The sequence below is a fragment of the Gnatocerus cornutus genome, chromosome 9 (genome assembly GCF_029298725.1).
Source record: "Gnatocerus cornutus isolate USDA-ARS CGAHR chromosome 9, icGnaCorn1.1, whole genome shotgun sequence".
Classification (NCBI taxonomy): Eukaryota; Metazoa; Arthropoda; class Insecta; order Coleoptera; family Tenebrionidae; genus Gnatocerus; species Gnatocerus cornutus.
This window is the reverse complement of record NC_142241.1, coordinates 6910908-6928403: the sequence shown is the minus strand read 5'-3', so window position 1 is coordinate 6928403 and position 17496 is coordinate 6910908. Positions and strand designations below refer to the sequence as shown.

Here is a 17496-nt window from a genome sequence, read left to right as displayed (position 1 = left end):
CGTCTTGTTGGTTGCATAACCCAGTATTATTGGTAAAAATAAAAAATAAACAATTTCCAATGGTTTGATGCTAATTTTGGGGAAAACTGACCCGGCGCATCCACCATTTATTATTATTATTATTATTATTATTATTAACCATTGATTGGTAACAGTTAAGTTAATCAGTTTTAATTGAGGTTCTAGAAAATTCAAAGAATTCTAAGAAAATTGTAATGAATTAAACAGACTGATCGAAAACCTAAAGAATTGAATGGATATTTAAGAAACGCCCGAGAAGATCATACAAATACAAGGTTAAATTATATATGTTGCTTTTAAGATTAATAACTTTCAGACCCGGCGCCTCCACCATTTTCAAGCAAGTTTTAGAAACTCGTCTAATGGCTCCATACACTCTAAGTTTGAAAATTTATATAATATTTATACTTACGACTTTTGATTGATGTTCGATTTAAGCGAAATCGATTAAGTTAAATTATATGTACCTTATTTTCCAACTTCAAACTTTCAAGTCGTAGATAACAGGTTCGGATGGATAAAAAAGGGTAAATTTAGTAGTCTTTTATTCGATCTTGTATGGAGTAAGTTATGATAAAAAATTTAATTGCCTATGTAATATGTATATACACTTTCGGAGATGTTAATTAACTCTAGGTAAAAAGATGACTATAACAGAGATCGTCCACAAAACATGCATTGGAGTGTTTTCCTTACAATTCTGTCATAAACGACAAGGTTAAAATATAAAAATAAATAAGTGCGTGGGCATCTAATAGATATAGAATATAAATATGCACGTAAACATGGATTTCTTCGATATCACATTAGATAAATTTTGCTTTATACAATAAGCTGTGAAGCCGACTGTGAAGCAAACCTTACAAATGGTTCTGGAAAATTCCCTAAGAAGAATCACTAATAAATAACAGTTACGCAAATATTCCTTTCCGAAAATATAGTAGGTTACATGACATCTTTTTAGATAAAAATAGTTAAACATCAAATTAACTAGCAATTGAAACAGAGGTTATAAAACACTGGGAGATATACAAATGATAGATAACTAACACATTTTTGCAACGTGACTAGTTTCGATTGCATTTTAATATGATTCTTTACATTTTACATTAGTTTGTAATTAACCAGTGGGATACATTATTATCTAATAAAATTACAAACTACTTATCATCCCTGATTGTCGTAACAAATCCCTATCGTTGAAGCATGAAAGTTGCACGATTTTAACGAAAATCTTGAAACTTTTACGTTTCAGTCAGTTCAATCGTCATCACAATAATGATTTTGAGAAGAATTTGGCTATAAAATGTGTCTTAGTCTAAATAAAACAGTCCTATAAAAACTGCGTGCGAATAGAAATATTTCAACTAACACAATGTTATTGCTTATTTATTTCAATTATTGTAATAAATGTGTCCAAAATTTGCATCCACTCTTATAAGAATATAGAATTCTCTTATCTCTACTTACATTGTTACAAGTGCTATTATATTTTCACAATTATTCTATGATTGCTTACTCTTTAGAGTAAGTGATTAAAGCTTGAAGTGAAAGGTTTGATTTCGACATAAGATTCTCATTTTTATAGGTATAGATTGAACGTACATGCAAATATGTAATATGTGTAGATTATGATGTTGGAATATACTGTGCCTCCACCAATATGAAAATATATTTCAAAAAATATCGTCACTGATATAAGAAAGTTTAGACATAAGCTGGTGGCGGCTTATAAAACGGAAACGGACATGCCATCCAAAATCTCCAGCCGATGTAAGTGATGACTCGCTTCGACAAGACATAATGCCACTAAGATCGACGAGGTTCCAGTTTTTGGGACATACTTGTCAACACTCTTTGATTGTCAATTACCCGTAAACACGAAATGTAGGATTTTACTTCTCCTTCGCTCTTGGGCGATGGCGGCTCCAAAACTGGCAAAAAATCATCAACATTAAAATGTGTTATTACGTAACATAATTTCTTAAATAAAACCGATCTTGACTCATTTCCAAACAATACAACATTATTTTTATTGGTTACTTAATCGAACAACGGATTAAAACTTTTTTGTCATTTATGTAATGTTAGTTAAGCCTGCGTTCGCAGTCAGTAACATTGGGACTTTTGTCGAGTCCACTTCGTTTTGTGTTCCTTGTGCAAATAATTGTTGTTAACGAAGAAACCGGAATCGGGGCGTAAGTATTGCCGTGTTTACTTAGATTTATTTTGAACTTTTATAATCTATAACTGTCAAACCAGAACTGGAAAAATTTCGTTGCTGAATAACTAATAAAACAAAATACCGTTTATTTTGTCTTTTTTTTTCTTGTTAATTTTCTAATGTGAATCATGAAATCAGTATTTTCTGATTTCTGATCCTCCCTTTCCTTTCACATTTCGTGGTGCACCGCACAAAGTTGCTCGACGTGCTGGTAAATAATGAATGAAATACCATAAAGCACGCAGAGAACAATTTCAATTCCGTACCGAATTATAAAAAATTCTTTAGATTTTTGAATTATGACTTTGAATTGAGTTCAGTACAAAGTAGTACAAAGTCTCCACATTGCTTTGAATTACATATTATTGCTCAGATATTCATGAAATTCAAAGCATTTCGTGAGTATGCTTCAGATTCCCTAAATATATTTAGCGACCAATAGTCTAGACAACTGGGACAAGTACATACTTGCTCTACTAACTATTCAAATGCAGTGGCGTCACTTTATATTTCTTAGCTACAAAGTATGAGAAAAACTGGCTAAGAACTTTTAACAACATAGTTACAGCGCCAGAGTACGAGAATATTTACGAGCGGCTGCTAAAACTGTACAATAAATTCAAACTTTCCAAATTTTTATCGTGTTTAAATTTGGTTTTACTGCCAGTTTCATAGTTATAAATCGTCACTTACCTAAATGTCTACTTCTACAAAATCGTATGGTCCTCATAGTTTGTGCCAACATGTGCATTTTCTCAAAGTTAACCAAACCATCGAAACTCGTTTTGTTTCCTTCATGTGTGAAAGTCATATCTTTCAATAATAAAGGCATGAAAGGTACCACCGGCGGCTGTAGTTTTCCAACGCTAACTCTATAAGCTCTGTGATTCCTGCTTGGATCTATGAGTGATTCAAATTCTGTGTAGAGCTTTCTGAATTTTCCTGGTAGCTTTTCCCAAGTGAGCGACAAACGTGACACAGCCACATTGCTTAATCCCATTACTATGGCACAGAATGCGTTCAAGTTTTGATATTCTTTACAACTGGAAGATTCAAGTGGTTACATCACGCCTTAGAATATCAACACTTACTATGCAGCTAATTTGATGAATTTTCTTAAGAGAGCTACACGTTTACCGAGACTTGTTGTCATGCAAATTTCAGTCACAACCCAGAATTGAATCTCGTTGAAACGACGAAGGAACACGTCCAAGTTTGCTGTTATTTGCCCGAAGTGGTGCCGGCCAAAAGTGTGGTATAAAAGCTCGTATTCATGAACACACCTACGGATTGTACATTATTGATACGGTTTTAGATGTGCTTTCGGAAATGCATTACCAGAAGAGATCCCAATCGAAAAGTGTCATGTAATATGCCAACTCTTTTGTACTAAAAAGTTCAATGTCGGCGTCAATTCCCTGTGTTGGCTCTTCTTGCTCAGAAAGACATGTCTGCAAAAAAATTACATGATTTTTCACTCGTGGTCGTCTCGGAAGAGAATAATTTAAGTCCAATCAATACGACTGTTTTACTACTTGCATCGTGTTTATTGCAAATTTACAACTAAATTCTTTTTCATTGCAGTAATTTAAAACCGAAGTTTTCCTAAATAAAGTTCTTTTTATAGCGGTCATTACAACTTTATTTGTCCCATTTCAACAATCTAAACACTCCGCATATTTTCCAATGAAACCAACTAAAAAATACACTACAAATATTTCCTTTGGATCCCGAAACAAAGAATTGTTTTCACAAGAATTTATTCGCATCAATAAAATAAAGCGGAAATTTGTCCGCTATTTTCTTGTTTCTTTTATTGCAGACGGACCGTAAAACATGTTCATTTAAATTCTTACAAATAATCCAGATTTTATTCTAACGTTCTTTTAGATAATGTAATGAGTATACAGGGATGTAGATAAAAGCAGTAAACCTGTTTAGTTGAAATGCTTAATAAATTCTCCTTCGACGTCCCTCGGGAACTTTTGTCTAATAGAGAGTTTCTCTTTGTTTGACGAATCTTGTTACAATGTTGCATGTTTTTAATCTTTCATTATACGATCTCGTCTCGTAAAAGCTGAAGATGCTCTAGATTAGCTGTTTCATTAATCCATCCCGTATATGCAGACACGAAATGTGGTAGTTTAGATACATGGAAGAATGAAACTTTGCATGAATATTAATCCTCCACTTTAGCACGTATCCGTGTTATAAATTTCGTTTGGAATGTTGCGAAAAGCTGCACTCTATAATCTGATAGCGGTTATTAAAGGATTCTATTTATTCAAGTTATTTTTTACAAAAATTGATACACGCCCGTGGAATTTCATCATTTAAAATTTGTATTTTTAGAAATTTAACACGCTCACTGTAAAACAAACAATGAGTTTTTGCGGTTTTTTTGGCTTCAGCTGAGCGTGTCAAATGAATAGTTTTTTTTTTGTGGAGTAATTGCTGTAGACAATCGTTTACTATAAATTAGTTTATAACTACATGAAACTGAACGCAAGTTTACGTAGTTAAATTAGTGTTTGAAACTCATTTAAGAACAAAAACTGATTCCAACTTTGTAACGAGACGCATGGAAATAATTTAATTATTCATAATTGATTGAATTGCAGACGTTCGATAATTACCCTTTGTTGGGACAACGTCTGAGCGGTGAAAACGCGGCTACTAAAAATTTACTCTGCTAATTTCTAAATAACGTCCATTACCTCCACTTTATAAAGTACACGGTTGTGCTTTCAAGCTAGAAGTTAAAAGTGCGTGGCTCATTTCGTACCTGTGGTGTAATGAAGATGTTGACAGACCACTTAAAATATGATTCTATGATTAATAAATAATAATCTCATTTTACTTGAAATCTCAACAGAAATGAATAATTCATGAGAAACTGAAACTTTGGTCGCTCTGATTTGGATTTATTAAATTATTCACCCCGAATGGGACTTCCTCTTTAAGGTCATGATATTGCCGATTGAAATCTACTTACCAAAGCATCCAAATGGTCTTTAGGAGACACAAAAATTCTCCCGTTTATTGAAAGCGCGGTGGGTATACTAATGTCGTTGTCTTTGAAGATGACCCTTTCACCATTAGATTTTACTTCAGCAAGTAAAAGCTCATCACTTGACCTCATTTTCAACTTTTCAGCAGCCACTAATTTGATTGCTTCCGCTGGAGTGTCTACAGCCAATCTTAAAGTACAGTAGGTATGATCAGCGCAGTAAACCCTGAAAATGACTACAAGACAAAAACTCAAAGGAGCTCTGTGCTGAAAGGATCCTTACTGTCATCCTGAGGCATTATTATTGTACGGTTCGTGTCATTTCCACTAAACAAACTTATCGGTTGACCGCAAGGAGGGAGTTTCCATTTCTGTCCTTCATGAGCTTTTCGATCTTCTTGGTATCTTTTGAAACAAACAGGGTATAATTGAATGGGGATGGAAATGCCGTTACCTTCTCAGCTGAGACATGACGTGGTGCATAAGAGAGGCTTCCTCTTGTAATGCGTTGTATTGAATGCAATCGGATTCTAACTCCGAAGCCAAGTCTTCGAGAAATTCTACAGCTACGTCGTCTTCGAAGACTGGCTGGCGGATGGTGGTCACCCAACGGTACACAAACTGAATTACTCGTCTTTTACACGCTAAAACGAACTCTTTGTCTTGGTTTGATGAATCTATTCTATAAGTACGCTCCATTAAGGAAAATATCGATTAGAACGGCTATTATCTAAATTTCTGAAAGGATATTATGCATCTAATTCCGCAGCGAGCTGGTGAGTAGGAATGAACACAATATGCGTGAGTAAAAAGTCATCCAAAAACGGATCTTGTGCTGACGTGATTATAAAATTATCCCCACCACCCATGGTCCCTCGTCCATCAAGTCTTGTCTCCAGCAAATGCTCCAACATCTTTTGCGCCGTGCCTGCCATCACAGTGTACCTGCAACTCTCGAAATCACCCCTGAAACTCATCCCAGTTATAATTACTTGAAATGCGTCGTGAATATTTGTTTGCTGGGAGTGTTGATCTTTTCCAAAATTAAAACATCTTTGCCGTGTTCTTTCAGTCTGACGGTATTAGCCTCGACGTCTCTTAATATCCGGTTGAAATTTTCTTTATCGACTCGCAAAAAGTGACAATTGTTCTCCCTTAAAACTATAGTGGCAGCTCTGAGGGGAGAAAAAAGTGAGAAAACTCAATTCAATCAGGGATGAATCTCACCTTGGAGCGTCATTGATAAGAGCAAGTTTACCGAAATCATCCCCTTCGTGGAGGGTATTAACTGTGCCCTTGCCGTGAATCACAACGTCGACAGAGCCGCGGACTATAATGTACCAAGATCTACCCTCATCTCCTTGATGAAACACTGAAAGAGACAGTTTATAACATAAGCAGGAAGTTATTTACGTTGCGATTGATACGAAAAAGTTTAAGCGAATTTTTTCGAAACGAATTTAAATGCAATTTAGAAACGAATAAAGTTGGGGGAAGGATTCCGAATAAATAAAAGGAATCATTAAAAACCGAGGCTTTACATAACTAGGAAAAATGTAATTTGTTTATTAAACCACTATTTCAGTATTTAATTGCTCTTTTTCTGTTTTTGTTTGATTTAACCGGTGATATCGATTTTCTCTTTGTAAACACGTAATTATTACATTTCCTCTCGGATTCATTATTCAATAAAGTGTGTTATCGCGAAATTTATTCGACTTTATAGCTGCAATTTGCATCATTTGCGTGCTTTTGTTTAGTCAGCATTTAAAACAAGTTCTATTTTTTGCAGCTTTGAATTTGTTTGCTTTCCATTGTGTCTTGCTTTTATTCGCGCCAATTTAAATTATTAATAAATGCTTTGAAATTTTCAACCCTTTACTTACATACAGTCCCTGCTCTTGGATGAGCCTCAAAAACAATGGCTGAAGACAATTCTCTTTTCACTGAGTTAGACAGATGAGACAATGCCCGGATATGAAGTAGCTCTTCATATATTGTTTCTAAATCGTCTGACGTTCTTTCGTGGCTCCTGAAAAACAATGAGATTTGTAAAATTCGGTCCATTCCTTCTCTGAATAAAAGTGAAATTGAAAAACGTACTGTTTCCTAAGTATCATCCTGAGCACGGCATCAGGACCCCGATGTATTAGTGTCCCCAAGGAGTCCTGTATTTGCTCTTCTGCGGTTGCAACATCCTCTAACGGAGGAAGTGAGGTCGGTCCCTCTTCGTCTTGCCAAAATCGGTACAGGAAACATTTATCTTTAAAAGGTTGCTCCTTGTTAACTGGAAAGTAAATTGCCTTGTTTCAAGGAAAGGATACAAGAATGAATGATACAGATAAATAATTTTCTACCACTGTAATTCGCAACTCAAATAAATAAATTCGTCCGATACGACTTGGAAAAGTCTGATCGAATCTCCATCAGACACACAAAAAATCTTTTTATCTCAGCACCTCTTCACAGTCTTTGCTTTTTTTTACTAACCGTGAGATATGACGCCTTCTTCTAGTAACGCCTGCCACATTCCCGCAGCTTGTGCTCTTGTGTGGATACTAGAAGACAAACCTAATAGCCAATCCACCAGTTCAGTCCCCGGAGCGCATCTTCTTACCAATCGCCCAGACACTTTCCTGTCCTTGAGACACGTATTTTGAGCTGAAATCGTAAAACAGACATTACCTCCAGTTTCTTTAACCCGAAAGTCAATTACATAAAAGCAGAGTCCTCAACGCCCATCCTATTCTTCCGATTATTGTGCTTGGAGATTCTGTTATTGGTTCAGCCGGGTTTGGTTGATCTGGAGACATTGATCGTCGAGGAGGTGGTGAAATTGGTTGCTGCATTCCACCACTTTTCGTTCCACTCACTGTGCCGAAACCTGCAAGGCGGTGGCGGTGTTAGGAATTCCAAAGAAAACAAGAATTTTGATGCGAAATTTTATTATATAATTGATTTATCTGTTGACAACACTCATTTACTTCTGACAATCAGCACAGCTGCCGAGTTAGTTTGTACGGCGGAAAAAATATTGTTTTGTCGTGACAGGTAAGAGCTGATATCATTAAGGGTCTACGCTACGCATATACCCGTATATGGCTTACGATTTTTCGTTTTTGAAGCGCATTTTGGACTTTGAAAAATCGCTCGACCTCTGTATGTATGCGTCTCAGGTAGAGCTATGGAGGTGACATCTTCGAATTTTGAAAAAGTGAAAAATTTGACTTTAATTAATTAAAAACTGAAATTCCCATTTTTCGTTTTTAAGGAATATGAAGCAACCTACGAAGTTAAAAAAAATACCAACATGTGGAGAATTAAAACCTCTATGGAGGTGACATTTTTGTTTTTGTCATTATGCTATAATTTTGAAGTTATTAATAAAAAAACAAATCAAAAATAGGCAACCAACAGTACAACTAACGCAAATTATCTTATGCAAATCTCATGATTTACGACCGCTCACTAGGGGGTCACTGACGTTCCGCCCAATTGTAATAAACTGCTATCGGGTAAAAGCAGGTAAAGACCCAACTGGTCGCTCTCGGCAACAAATATCGAAGGTACTTGTAGCTAGTGTATTGAGAAATAATATTTTATTATCTCTGATACAGGGTCCGGCAACATTTGTGGTCACCCCCAAAATTGTCTTAGAGATAAAATTTTAAAAATTTACATACTCTAATGGACAATCGAAGAAGCTCTAGAAGATGACGCAAAAACTTGTTCTTTATCACCGATAGTTTTGGCGTCGCGACGCCTTAAAAGTGTAATTTTTATCTATTTGTGAGGGTTTTTGGAACCATTCAATATATATATATATATTTTAATATAAATGTGTTAAAAATATTTAAGTAATTAAGGCAGTAAACCTTCATATTAATCCTGACATTGTAAATAATTCTTTAGCGATGGTAGGGAGCAAAGGTATCTTCAACTGCGACAACGCAATTTTACGCCACTGATTTAAAATCGGGCCCTAAGTTCTTATTTTTCAATGTAAATAATTAACTATTTCTATTTAGTGTCCAAAAGGTGCAACAATCAACGTTAATCAAAATTGAAGTGACTTGTAAAAAATTGATGTAGTTTGCCACTGTCCGTCATAGTTTTAAAAACTAACTTGTTAAAACAGCAATTTATGCTCAGTTACATTAAATTTAAGATGAAGCTGGTCACAGTTATGTTAAAAAAACAATTCGCGAGTATTTACGCAAAAACTCAAACATCGCTAAAAATTACTCTTCTAACGCATCGCAAATTTTTGCGTTAGATTGTTAAGCTTGATAAAGCGAATGCAAAATTGCAAATATTTATTTTTGAAACTAAAAACGATTTTGAGGGTGATTATTACTGTTGCCGGACTCGGTATAATTCACTGTTTTTCACACAAAATTTTGTTATTTACGCATTAATTTTACATTTCGTATTTTCCAGTTTGAAATTAGAAGACCTTTTTTCCGCAATTATAAAATGTGTATTATTGGGAACATTTTCTATTTCAAAAACTTTATCCGATAATTCTGACTTAAAACCGCTACTTACATTTTTACTTTCGGAACTATTCCTAATATTTTTCATCACCGTTTTTTAATAAAATTGTTGGCTCAAATCTTGGTGTTGATAAAAATTATCAAAAACACAATTTATTCCCAAACACCAAATTTTGTCAAAAACTGCTGACGTGCAAGTTTGATAAAAGCAACTGACCAACTTTAATCGACAAAACTCTAGAAATTTAAAAAAGTAGGTACATTGATTTACAAGTCGAGCACAGTCAAAAACACAAGTATCCAAAGATTGAAAGAATTTAAATATTTTTTCAAGATATTTATTTATAGGTTTTCCGAAATACATTTTTAATTGCTTTTAAAATTCGTATAATTAAACTACTAAGATGGCCCCTTGAGAACACAGCTACTTTTTAAGAAAAACACCCCGATTTTCAAGGGTTAACAGAAAAGCAGAAAAATCGTGAAAAGACTCCCGTTTTTAAAGTATATTTTAAAATTAACATTTTTTAAAGAATTTGTCCGGTTTTTCCAACTCTTTTTTAAAAAAGTCAAAATTTTAAGAAGTATATCCTGTTTTATCAAACGTGAATACGGTTTCGTACAAACAAATTTCCCTTTTAAAAACATTTAAAATTAGGAATTTTACCTTGTTTTCAAAGATTTTACTCTGTTTTGAATTTTGTACTAGTAGGCCCCCTCAGAACACAACACATTTTTAATGCTTTTAGCCTGGTTTTCAAACTAACTTGAAAAGTTAAAGTTTTTAAAGAATTTGACCGGTTTTTCGAAGTCACCCTTTTTTTAAAAAGTCAACATTCCAAGGAAAATACACCGTTTTTTCAAACAAGAATACGGTTTGGTCCAAACAAATTTCTCTTTCAAAAACACTTAAAATTCGTCTTTTTACCCTGTTTTTCTGTTGGACTACTTCAGAACAAAAATGAATACGGTTTTGGCCTGGTTTTCAAAGTAGCTTTTAAAAAGTTAAATTTTTTAAAGAAATTGCCCGGTTTTTCGAAATACTTTGTTTTTTAAGCAGTTTAGTCCTATTTTAACAGTCTTCTTAATTAAAAGATAAAATTTGCCTTTTTTGCTCAGTTTTTCTATGGAGCCACTTCAGCACACATATGAATATGGTTTCGGCCAAGAAAAGTTACAATTTAAATATACTTAAAATTCGTCTTTTGTCCTGTTTTCAAAGATTTTACCCTGTTTTGAATTTTGTACTAGTAGGCCCTCTCAGAACACTTTGTTTTTAATGCTTTTACTCTGGTTTTCAAAAGTTTTTAAAAAGTTAAAATTTTTAAAGAATTCGCTCGGTTTTTCGAAGTCACCCTTTTTAAAAAAGTCAAAATTTTAAGAAATATATCTTGTTTTATCAAACGTGAATACGGTTTCGGCCAAGAAAAGTTACCATTTAAAAATACTTAAAATTCGTCTTTTTACCCTGTTTTTTCTGTTGGGCTACTTCAGAACAAAAATGAATACGGTTTCGTTCAAACAAATTTCGGACAAAATCTCCATGAGCGAAGCGAATTTCCCTTTCAAAAACACTCAAAATTAGAGATTTTACCTTTTCAAGTATATTTTTCAGACTTTCCCTTGTTTTTAAAAAAGTTAAAAGTTGAAGGTACTTATTTTTTATTCAAACATACATTTTTTTAAGTTAATACACTATATGTTGAAACAATAAGTATATATTTATATAATAAGTATTTATATATGATATATTCTAACTCAGATTATTATGCCTAGTTTTCTTAGTCATTTTCCTATTTTCTATGCATTTTTTTCAACAAAAACCCGTATTTCTAGCAAAACATCAAAAAACAACATTGAACTTTAATCGATAAAACTCTAGAAATTTAAAAAAGTACATTGATTTACAAGTCGAGCCCAGTCAAAAACACAAGTATCCAAAAATTGAAAGAATTTAAATATTTTTTCAAGGTATTTATTTATAGGTTTTGGGTTTTACAGTCTTTTCTTGAAATGAAAATTGTGGTGTTAGCTTCGACATATTTGAAAGCTAATTGTCTTATTGGTAACCTATAAAATCCACCGGTAGCAGGTAAGATTAGAGACGAGGATCATTGTGTAAAATTCGTACAATTAAAGACACAAGTGGATTCAGATTTTTTAAAAAATAGTTTTTTTGCATAATAACATTAAACGCCAATTTTGCTTTTCCTGAGTGGTTCTGGCTTAAAAAATATTAATTAGGGAAGTATTTTTATTGATTAGTGAGATGTATTATTATGAAGAGTTAACTTTTAAATCACAGAAAACAACAGAGTCTAAAAGGTCCAAAAACTCATGTGTCAGGTAAAAGGTTTGGTTAAAAAAAATTAAATGCGTTTTTCTCAAATAAAAATATTAAAATAATATGTAATTTTAAAATTTCCCCGGCGACCAGTGAGGAAAAATTTTGGATCACATTTACGAAAATTACATTTTTCAATTAAAAAAAACATTCTTCCATTACGTACTATGGGAACTGGAAATTTGGGGATTTTATACATACATTTTCCATTAATTGAAAAAAAATTACGCCCGTAAAATTTTTGTCTACTAGAAGCAGAAATTTCACAAGCTCAAAACGCAGAGAAACTCAAATCCTGATATTTTAACTCATCTTTCGTCCAACACGAATTTATTGTTCCAACCGCTGGGTTTCTTAGGAAATGTGCAGGTCAAGCGACCTTCCATAAAGTTTATGATTCCCTCATTACCAAATCCTCGGTAATCCCTTTTGGCAGCTGTCAATCAAAGGTGTTGTTAAAGTTGCATACTTTTCAAACACGAAATTTTCGGGCAGGCTCGTAGACCCTTAATAACTTTCTCATAAAATATTCGAACGTGGGAGATTAAAAAAGGAACATGCTGATACCGAGCGGCTGACGTGTAGCTTATGGAATTTTATTGTTAATAAATGGTTTTGGGAGTCGCTAGTCTTTTTATTAAAATTTTTTACGTGGAAAATGGTTGAATGATAGTTTAATTTCCGGGTTTCGTTTGTATAATTTCCGGTTATTTTTATATTTGCAGTGGAATTAAATCCCCGTTTAAGTTTGCAGGCGCTGTAAATTTGACGGATGATTTTCTGAATTAGACAAATAATTTATTTCAGCGTGAAGAGAAATTTTGTTGGGAAGTTTCAAGGTTTAAGACAAATAATATCGAATGTACACAAATGGTGGATGCGCCGGGTGTAATGCCGCTTTTTGCAAAAATAATTTCTTTCGCTAATGCACTAAAATAGCAGTCCCTAATTCAGATAATATCAGAGCTTCCGGGATGTCTCCTGATATTAGGTTTTGCGACATTAATCACTTTTTTTAACTTCATTATTTAACGTCACTTTTATCTCAGACATCCAGACTTTCTTAGTTTGCGGAGTAAATTCGTTTTGTGACAAATGTAACGAGCTTTGTGCAGTCATTCTCTAATGAGTTTTCTTTCAAAATTATTGGTTCACCTTAAGTTAAAGTGACAATTTTCTCCAACACTCACAATTTCGCGGTGGCAGATCATTGTAAATTTCCCATAAAATTCCTCTCCCTATTTATTCACAAACTAGCGATAAAACTGATAAAAGTTATAGCCACATAAAGAGGAGAGGTGTCATATTAAAGTTTAAAACCATAAAACCACAACATTACCTTTTCCCGAACGTTTTGTCTTTTCCCAATTACAGAAACGAATTTATTGCGTTAGCACTGCCGAAATTCGCGAATATCGACGAGCACGACACGTAAAACTCCACCTAGAAACTGAACGTAACTGGTTCATGATGGTTACGGGGTTGAATTTTATCGGATGATGAAACTAATTAGTTCGAGCTTCGTCATAGTGTGGGGGTTGCTCAGCGAATTAGTCATAAGTCACCCCCACATCTCTCGAACTTCCCTTACGCTAGTCACGCACGTAACACAATAAAGTTATTTGTTTGAGTGGGAATGTAATGAATGCTGCTCCTGCAAGGATTCGACGACGTCAGCCGAATTAACAGTGACGCAACGTAATTGCGACTAAATTTTTTGGCACAGTATCTTTGGTTTGTTATTTATTTAACATCAAGGCACGTGTTTGGAAGCACATTGCTATTGATTCATTGTGCTCTGGTGCACTTTTTGGTCATTCTTTCGAGTTATTGACTCACGCGGAAACACTCCTTCGTTTCAGTTCGTGACCATACAAAATCGATTGGATAAATCAGAGAATGGGATGATGACAAGTTGATTGATTAATTTCACACTCTTGTCACATCAATCTTATTTAGATAACTCAATTAATAATAAATAAATATGGTGGTACTTACCATTTTTGAGCTTACAGTTGGAGACCAAGTCGTTCATCAACTCTTTGTTTTTCTGTAAACAGGAAAGGGACCACATTTATAAATCCAGACACATCCAAACGGGTGCTGTAATTATTTTAACGTCGACCTTTGGCTGTAAATTATGCAGAACCCGATAGTTTCTGTGGAAATTGGCCACACGTTATAGCCATTCTTTATTTGTTATATGTTCACAATAATAACGATCTGATAAGATATAAATTATTCGACATTACCACAGATAAAAGTATCCTGGCCTTGCTATTATCACAAAAACAAATATTTTTACATTTAAGCCCAAAATTACGAAAGTGGGAGTGAAAAAAGCGGCGTGAAACTTAATCTAATTAACTTTAGTTGAGCCTTCTTTAAACCGATTTATGTCATTAAGTAACTTTGCTATTATGGCTTTCATAAGCAGAACGACAAACTTTAACTTTCAGAGCTATAAATATTCAAGTTAATTAATTAGTTAACCGCGGACCAAATTTAGAAGGGACACAAATTACTTCAGGGAATTTTGTTTTTTGTTTGGAGCTGAGAGGCTTTTTCTTTCTTGGGGCTAACAAAGTTGGGACTATAAGTTTAAATTAGAATGTGTAGTGATGCTGTTTCCTGAATAAAAATGCAATTGAGGTACGTGAGAAAATAAATAGTTGAATTTAACCTCCTAATTCCCCATTCCAGCCGTATTTTTCTTATGGAAATTGCAATGCAAAAGTTATAACAAAATATTTCGAGAGCAGATTTTTTTTGATGATTTTTTAGTAAATGAAAGCTTTAATTATTCTACAGAGGCCTAATTTTCCATATTTTGCTTAATTTACAATGTAAATTTATTTTGGTACATCATATCTCCGGAGCGACAGATAAAAGATGCATTTTTTCCGGAATTATTATTGATTGATATCAATATTGCATTAACAAACTTTGACATCTCCAAAGATTCTTCAACATTCCATCAGGAACATCTGAAGCAATCGCTCCTGATCGCCTGTAGTTCCAATAAAATTTTAATTTGCTTAAGCAACTAAATCCAAGAACAAAGCGAAATCCCGGAGAAAGTTAGGAATTTCATTAAAGATCGAGTTTGTGCAAGGTCTACTCTTGTTAAAATACAGAATTAAGATTTTTTTTTCTTTTGAAAGGAACTTTATTGATGACTATAAAACAGCGTCTGATTGGATCGCGACAGTCAAAGTCTTTAAACTGTTTGTATGTTCCAACGAAGAATATTTTGTTTCAAATGTGTAAGTAGAAATTCGAAACATTTGTAATAACTTCCTTTTCATTTCCGGCAGTGCCCATAAAAAATGTAATTTCAACTTTACAGCAACACCACTATAAACATCAAAAAACCTTCCGTAAACCGAAATTAAAGCAATTACTTTTATACATATCCTAGTTGCATAGATGCACCCATATTAAACATCGTTTTAGCATGTTTGAAGCACAATAACTTTCTAGTATTAACAAAATTGTTTCATTTTACAAAACTACAACACTTTCCTTACCTCCCATATAAGTTTAAAATCGTGCTGTTCTACCCTCAGCAATTCGCACGTTGTTTGCGTAACGACCGTTGTATCCCTCGGCAGATCCTGAAGGATTGATTCGCCGAAAGTTGCGCCAACCCCCAGCGTACATAACGTCACAGGTACCTGGAACAATTTTTCAATATGATGAAAGGAGAATTTTCACCTCAAAAGGTGGCTAATTGAGGTGAAGTTGATTTCATTTTAAACAGATGTGGAAATTCTCATCGACGTGCTAATTAAATCGATTTATTTGGTTATTGCGTTGATGGGAGCTGGAGGAAATTTAAATTAAGAGCGTGAAAAGGAAATGAACGGTGAAAGGCTTTGAGTTTTGAAAATAATTTATTTAAGGATAATTTCCTCGACATTTATTGGATTCCAGGTGGAAGAAAAAGTCCGGGATTGTGGGTCCGGCGCCTCCACCATAATTCGCGAAAACAACGCAATTGTCGAGATATTAAAATTAAAATTGTAATTATCATCCTGCGGAAATATGAACTGATTTGGGTTTAGCTCGCAGCGACACAATTAACTTCCGATGTAAAAACCCGCAATCCCCCAGTAGTTTCAGTTCTATTTCGTTATTACGACTGCAGAGTTCGACCCCCATTTCTATAAATCCTGTGTAATACAAGTCGGAGTGTCTAGGGAATTTGAAATATTTACCATGGTCAAGAAAATCGACGTCCAACTCCCTGGAAAAGTTTAATTCGAATATTTGTTCGATAATTTCCACACAATGCTGACTCCACCAACCGAATCTGCATCTTAATGATATTTCATTGTTTTTGCAGACGTTCGTGCTTTATAAATCTAAACACGCCGTTCTCTTTAATTAAGCTTTCGCTCCGCATCGTCAAAACAAGAAAATCTGAATTTGAAATGTCAAAGAAATCTAATTTTTTTAGGTAAATATATTGACAGCGTCGTGGTTTTGAGGTGCTTTCCTTTCCACGTAATCCTAGAAAATGAGCTTTTCGACAGTTTTATGCAGACGTTGCGGTGTTTTCACTGCAATATCACAATATTTTGATAGGGGGAAACACAAAGAATTGATTTCTCGTTTTTTAAAGCACAAAGAAAGAAAGTTGTGGAAGATCCACTACAAATAACAAAGTTTCCAGCCAAGCGGGGTTCGAAATTAATATCTTTTTTTGAATACAAACAGGGAAAACTGTGGATTTCCCAGGGTTTTTCTTTTACCGTTATTTCCGTGATGAGATTTCCGGAGTTCCGGATTTTAGAAACAAATCCGATGTGGTTGTTTTAATAATTGTCTAAAATAGCATCAGGAGCATTTTTGTTGTGCTAAGCACTATTCCTAGCGTTATTTAATAATGAAGATATTTCATTTCTGGGTCAGTTGGTAACCTTCGAACGCAACTACAATTTAGCTTCATAACTTCCCCGGAGGAAATGCGAAATTAAATTAGAACATATGAAGCTCTGCGATTAAATATGTACTCCTCGGAATAGATGATTACCTCTTAAGGCTTAACAGTGAAAAATGACACTGAATTTTTGATCTCACTTCTGCCACAACTTGCATCCACTGAATATTAATCAAACGAATATCAAATTAGTCTTACAACGCAGCAGAGTAATCATCGTTCGACGTAATTGCTATTTACATATTTATATGCCCCGGGCTGAAATTCACGAAACAACACGAAATTCGAGTATTTTAGTACCACACAGTGAATATTCTTTTTAGAGCACCGTTGCTAACTTGAAATCCCAGTAGAAATGAAATTTGCATGTCGATAAAACATTTCCATGAACATTCAATGTGCACATGTGATGAATTGATTTTTCACGTGATGTGTGATGTGCAGATTTGGTTTTGG

At 34.2% G+C, this 17496-nt stretch overlaps 1 protein-coding gene across 3 annotated transcripts in view; it reads right to left on the bottom strand.

Moving 5' to 3' along the window:
* Window positions 1–549: 549 nt before the first annotated feature.
* The window catches only part of Epac (Exchange protein directly activated by cAMP), a 52534-nt gene continuing 35587 nt past the window's right edge, over window positions 550–17496 (bottom strand). For all 3 annotated transcript variants that reach the window (XM_088044991.1, XM_088044992.1, XM_088044993.1), the window contains 16 exons: window positions 15626–15772; window positions 14094–14145; window positions 7972–8139; window positions 7746–7916; window positions 7359–7542; window positions 7142–7287; window positions 6483–6627; window positions 6248–6430; window positions 6006–6200; window positions 5710–5943; window positions 5539–5660; window positions 5241–5491; window positions 3584–3696; window positions 3337–3528; window positions 2939–3288; window positions 550–1955 (listed from right to left, as the gene is read on the bottom strand). In XM_088044991.1, the coding sequence (XP_087901117.1) occupies window positions 1831–1955; window positions 2939–3288; window positions 3337–3528; window positions 3584–3696; window positions 5241–5491; window positions 5539–5660; window positions 5710–5943; window positions 6006–6200; window positions 6248–6430; window positions 6483–6627; window positions 7142–7287; window positions 7359–7542; window positions 7746–7916; window positions 7972–8139; window positions 14094–14145; window positions 15626–15772 (2778 nt within the window). In that variant the 3' untranslated portion in view covers window positions 550–1830. The remainder of the gene's footprint in view (window positions 1956–2938; window positions 3289–3336; window positions 3529–3583; window positions 3697–5240; window positions 5492–5538; window positions 5661–5709; window positions 5944–6005; window positions 6201–6247; window positions 6431–6482; window positions 6628–7141; window positions 7288–7358; window positions 7543–7745; window positions 7917–7971; window positions 8140–14093; window positions 14146–15625; window positions 15773–17496) is intronic.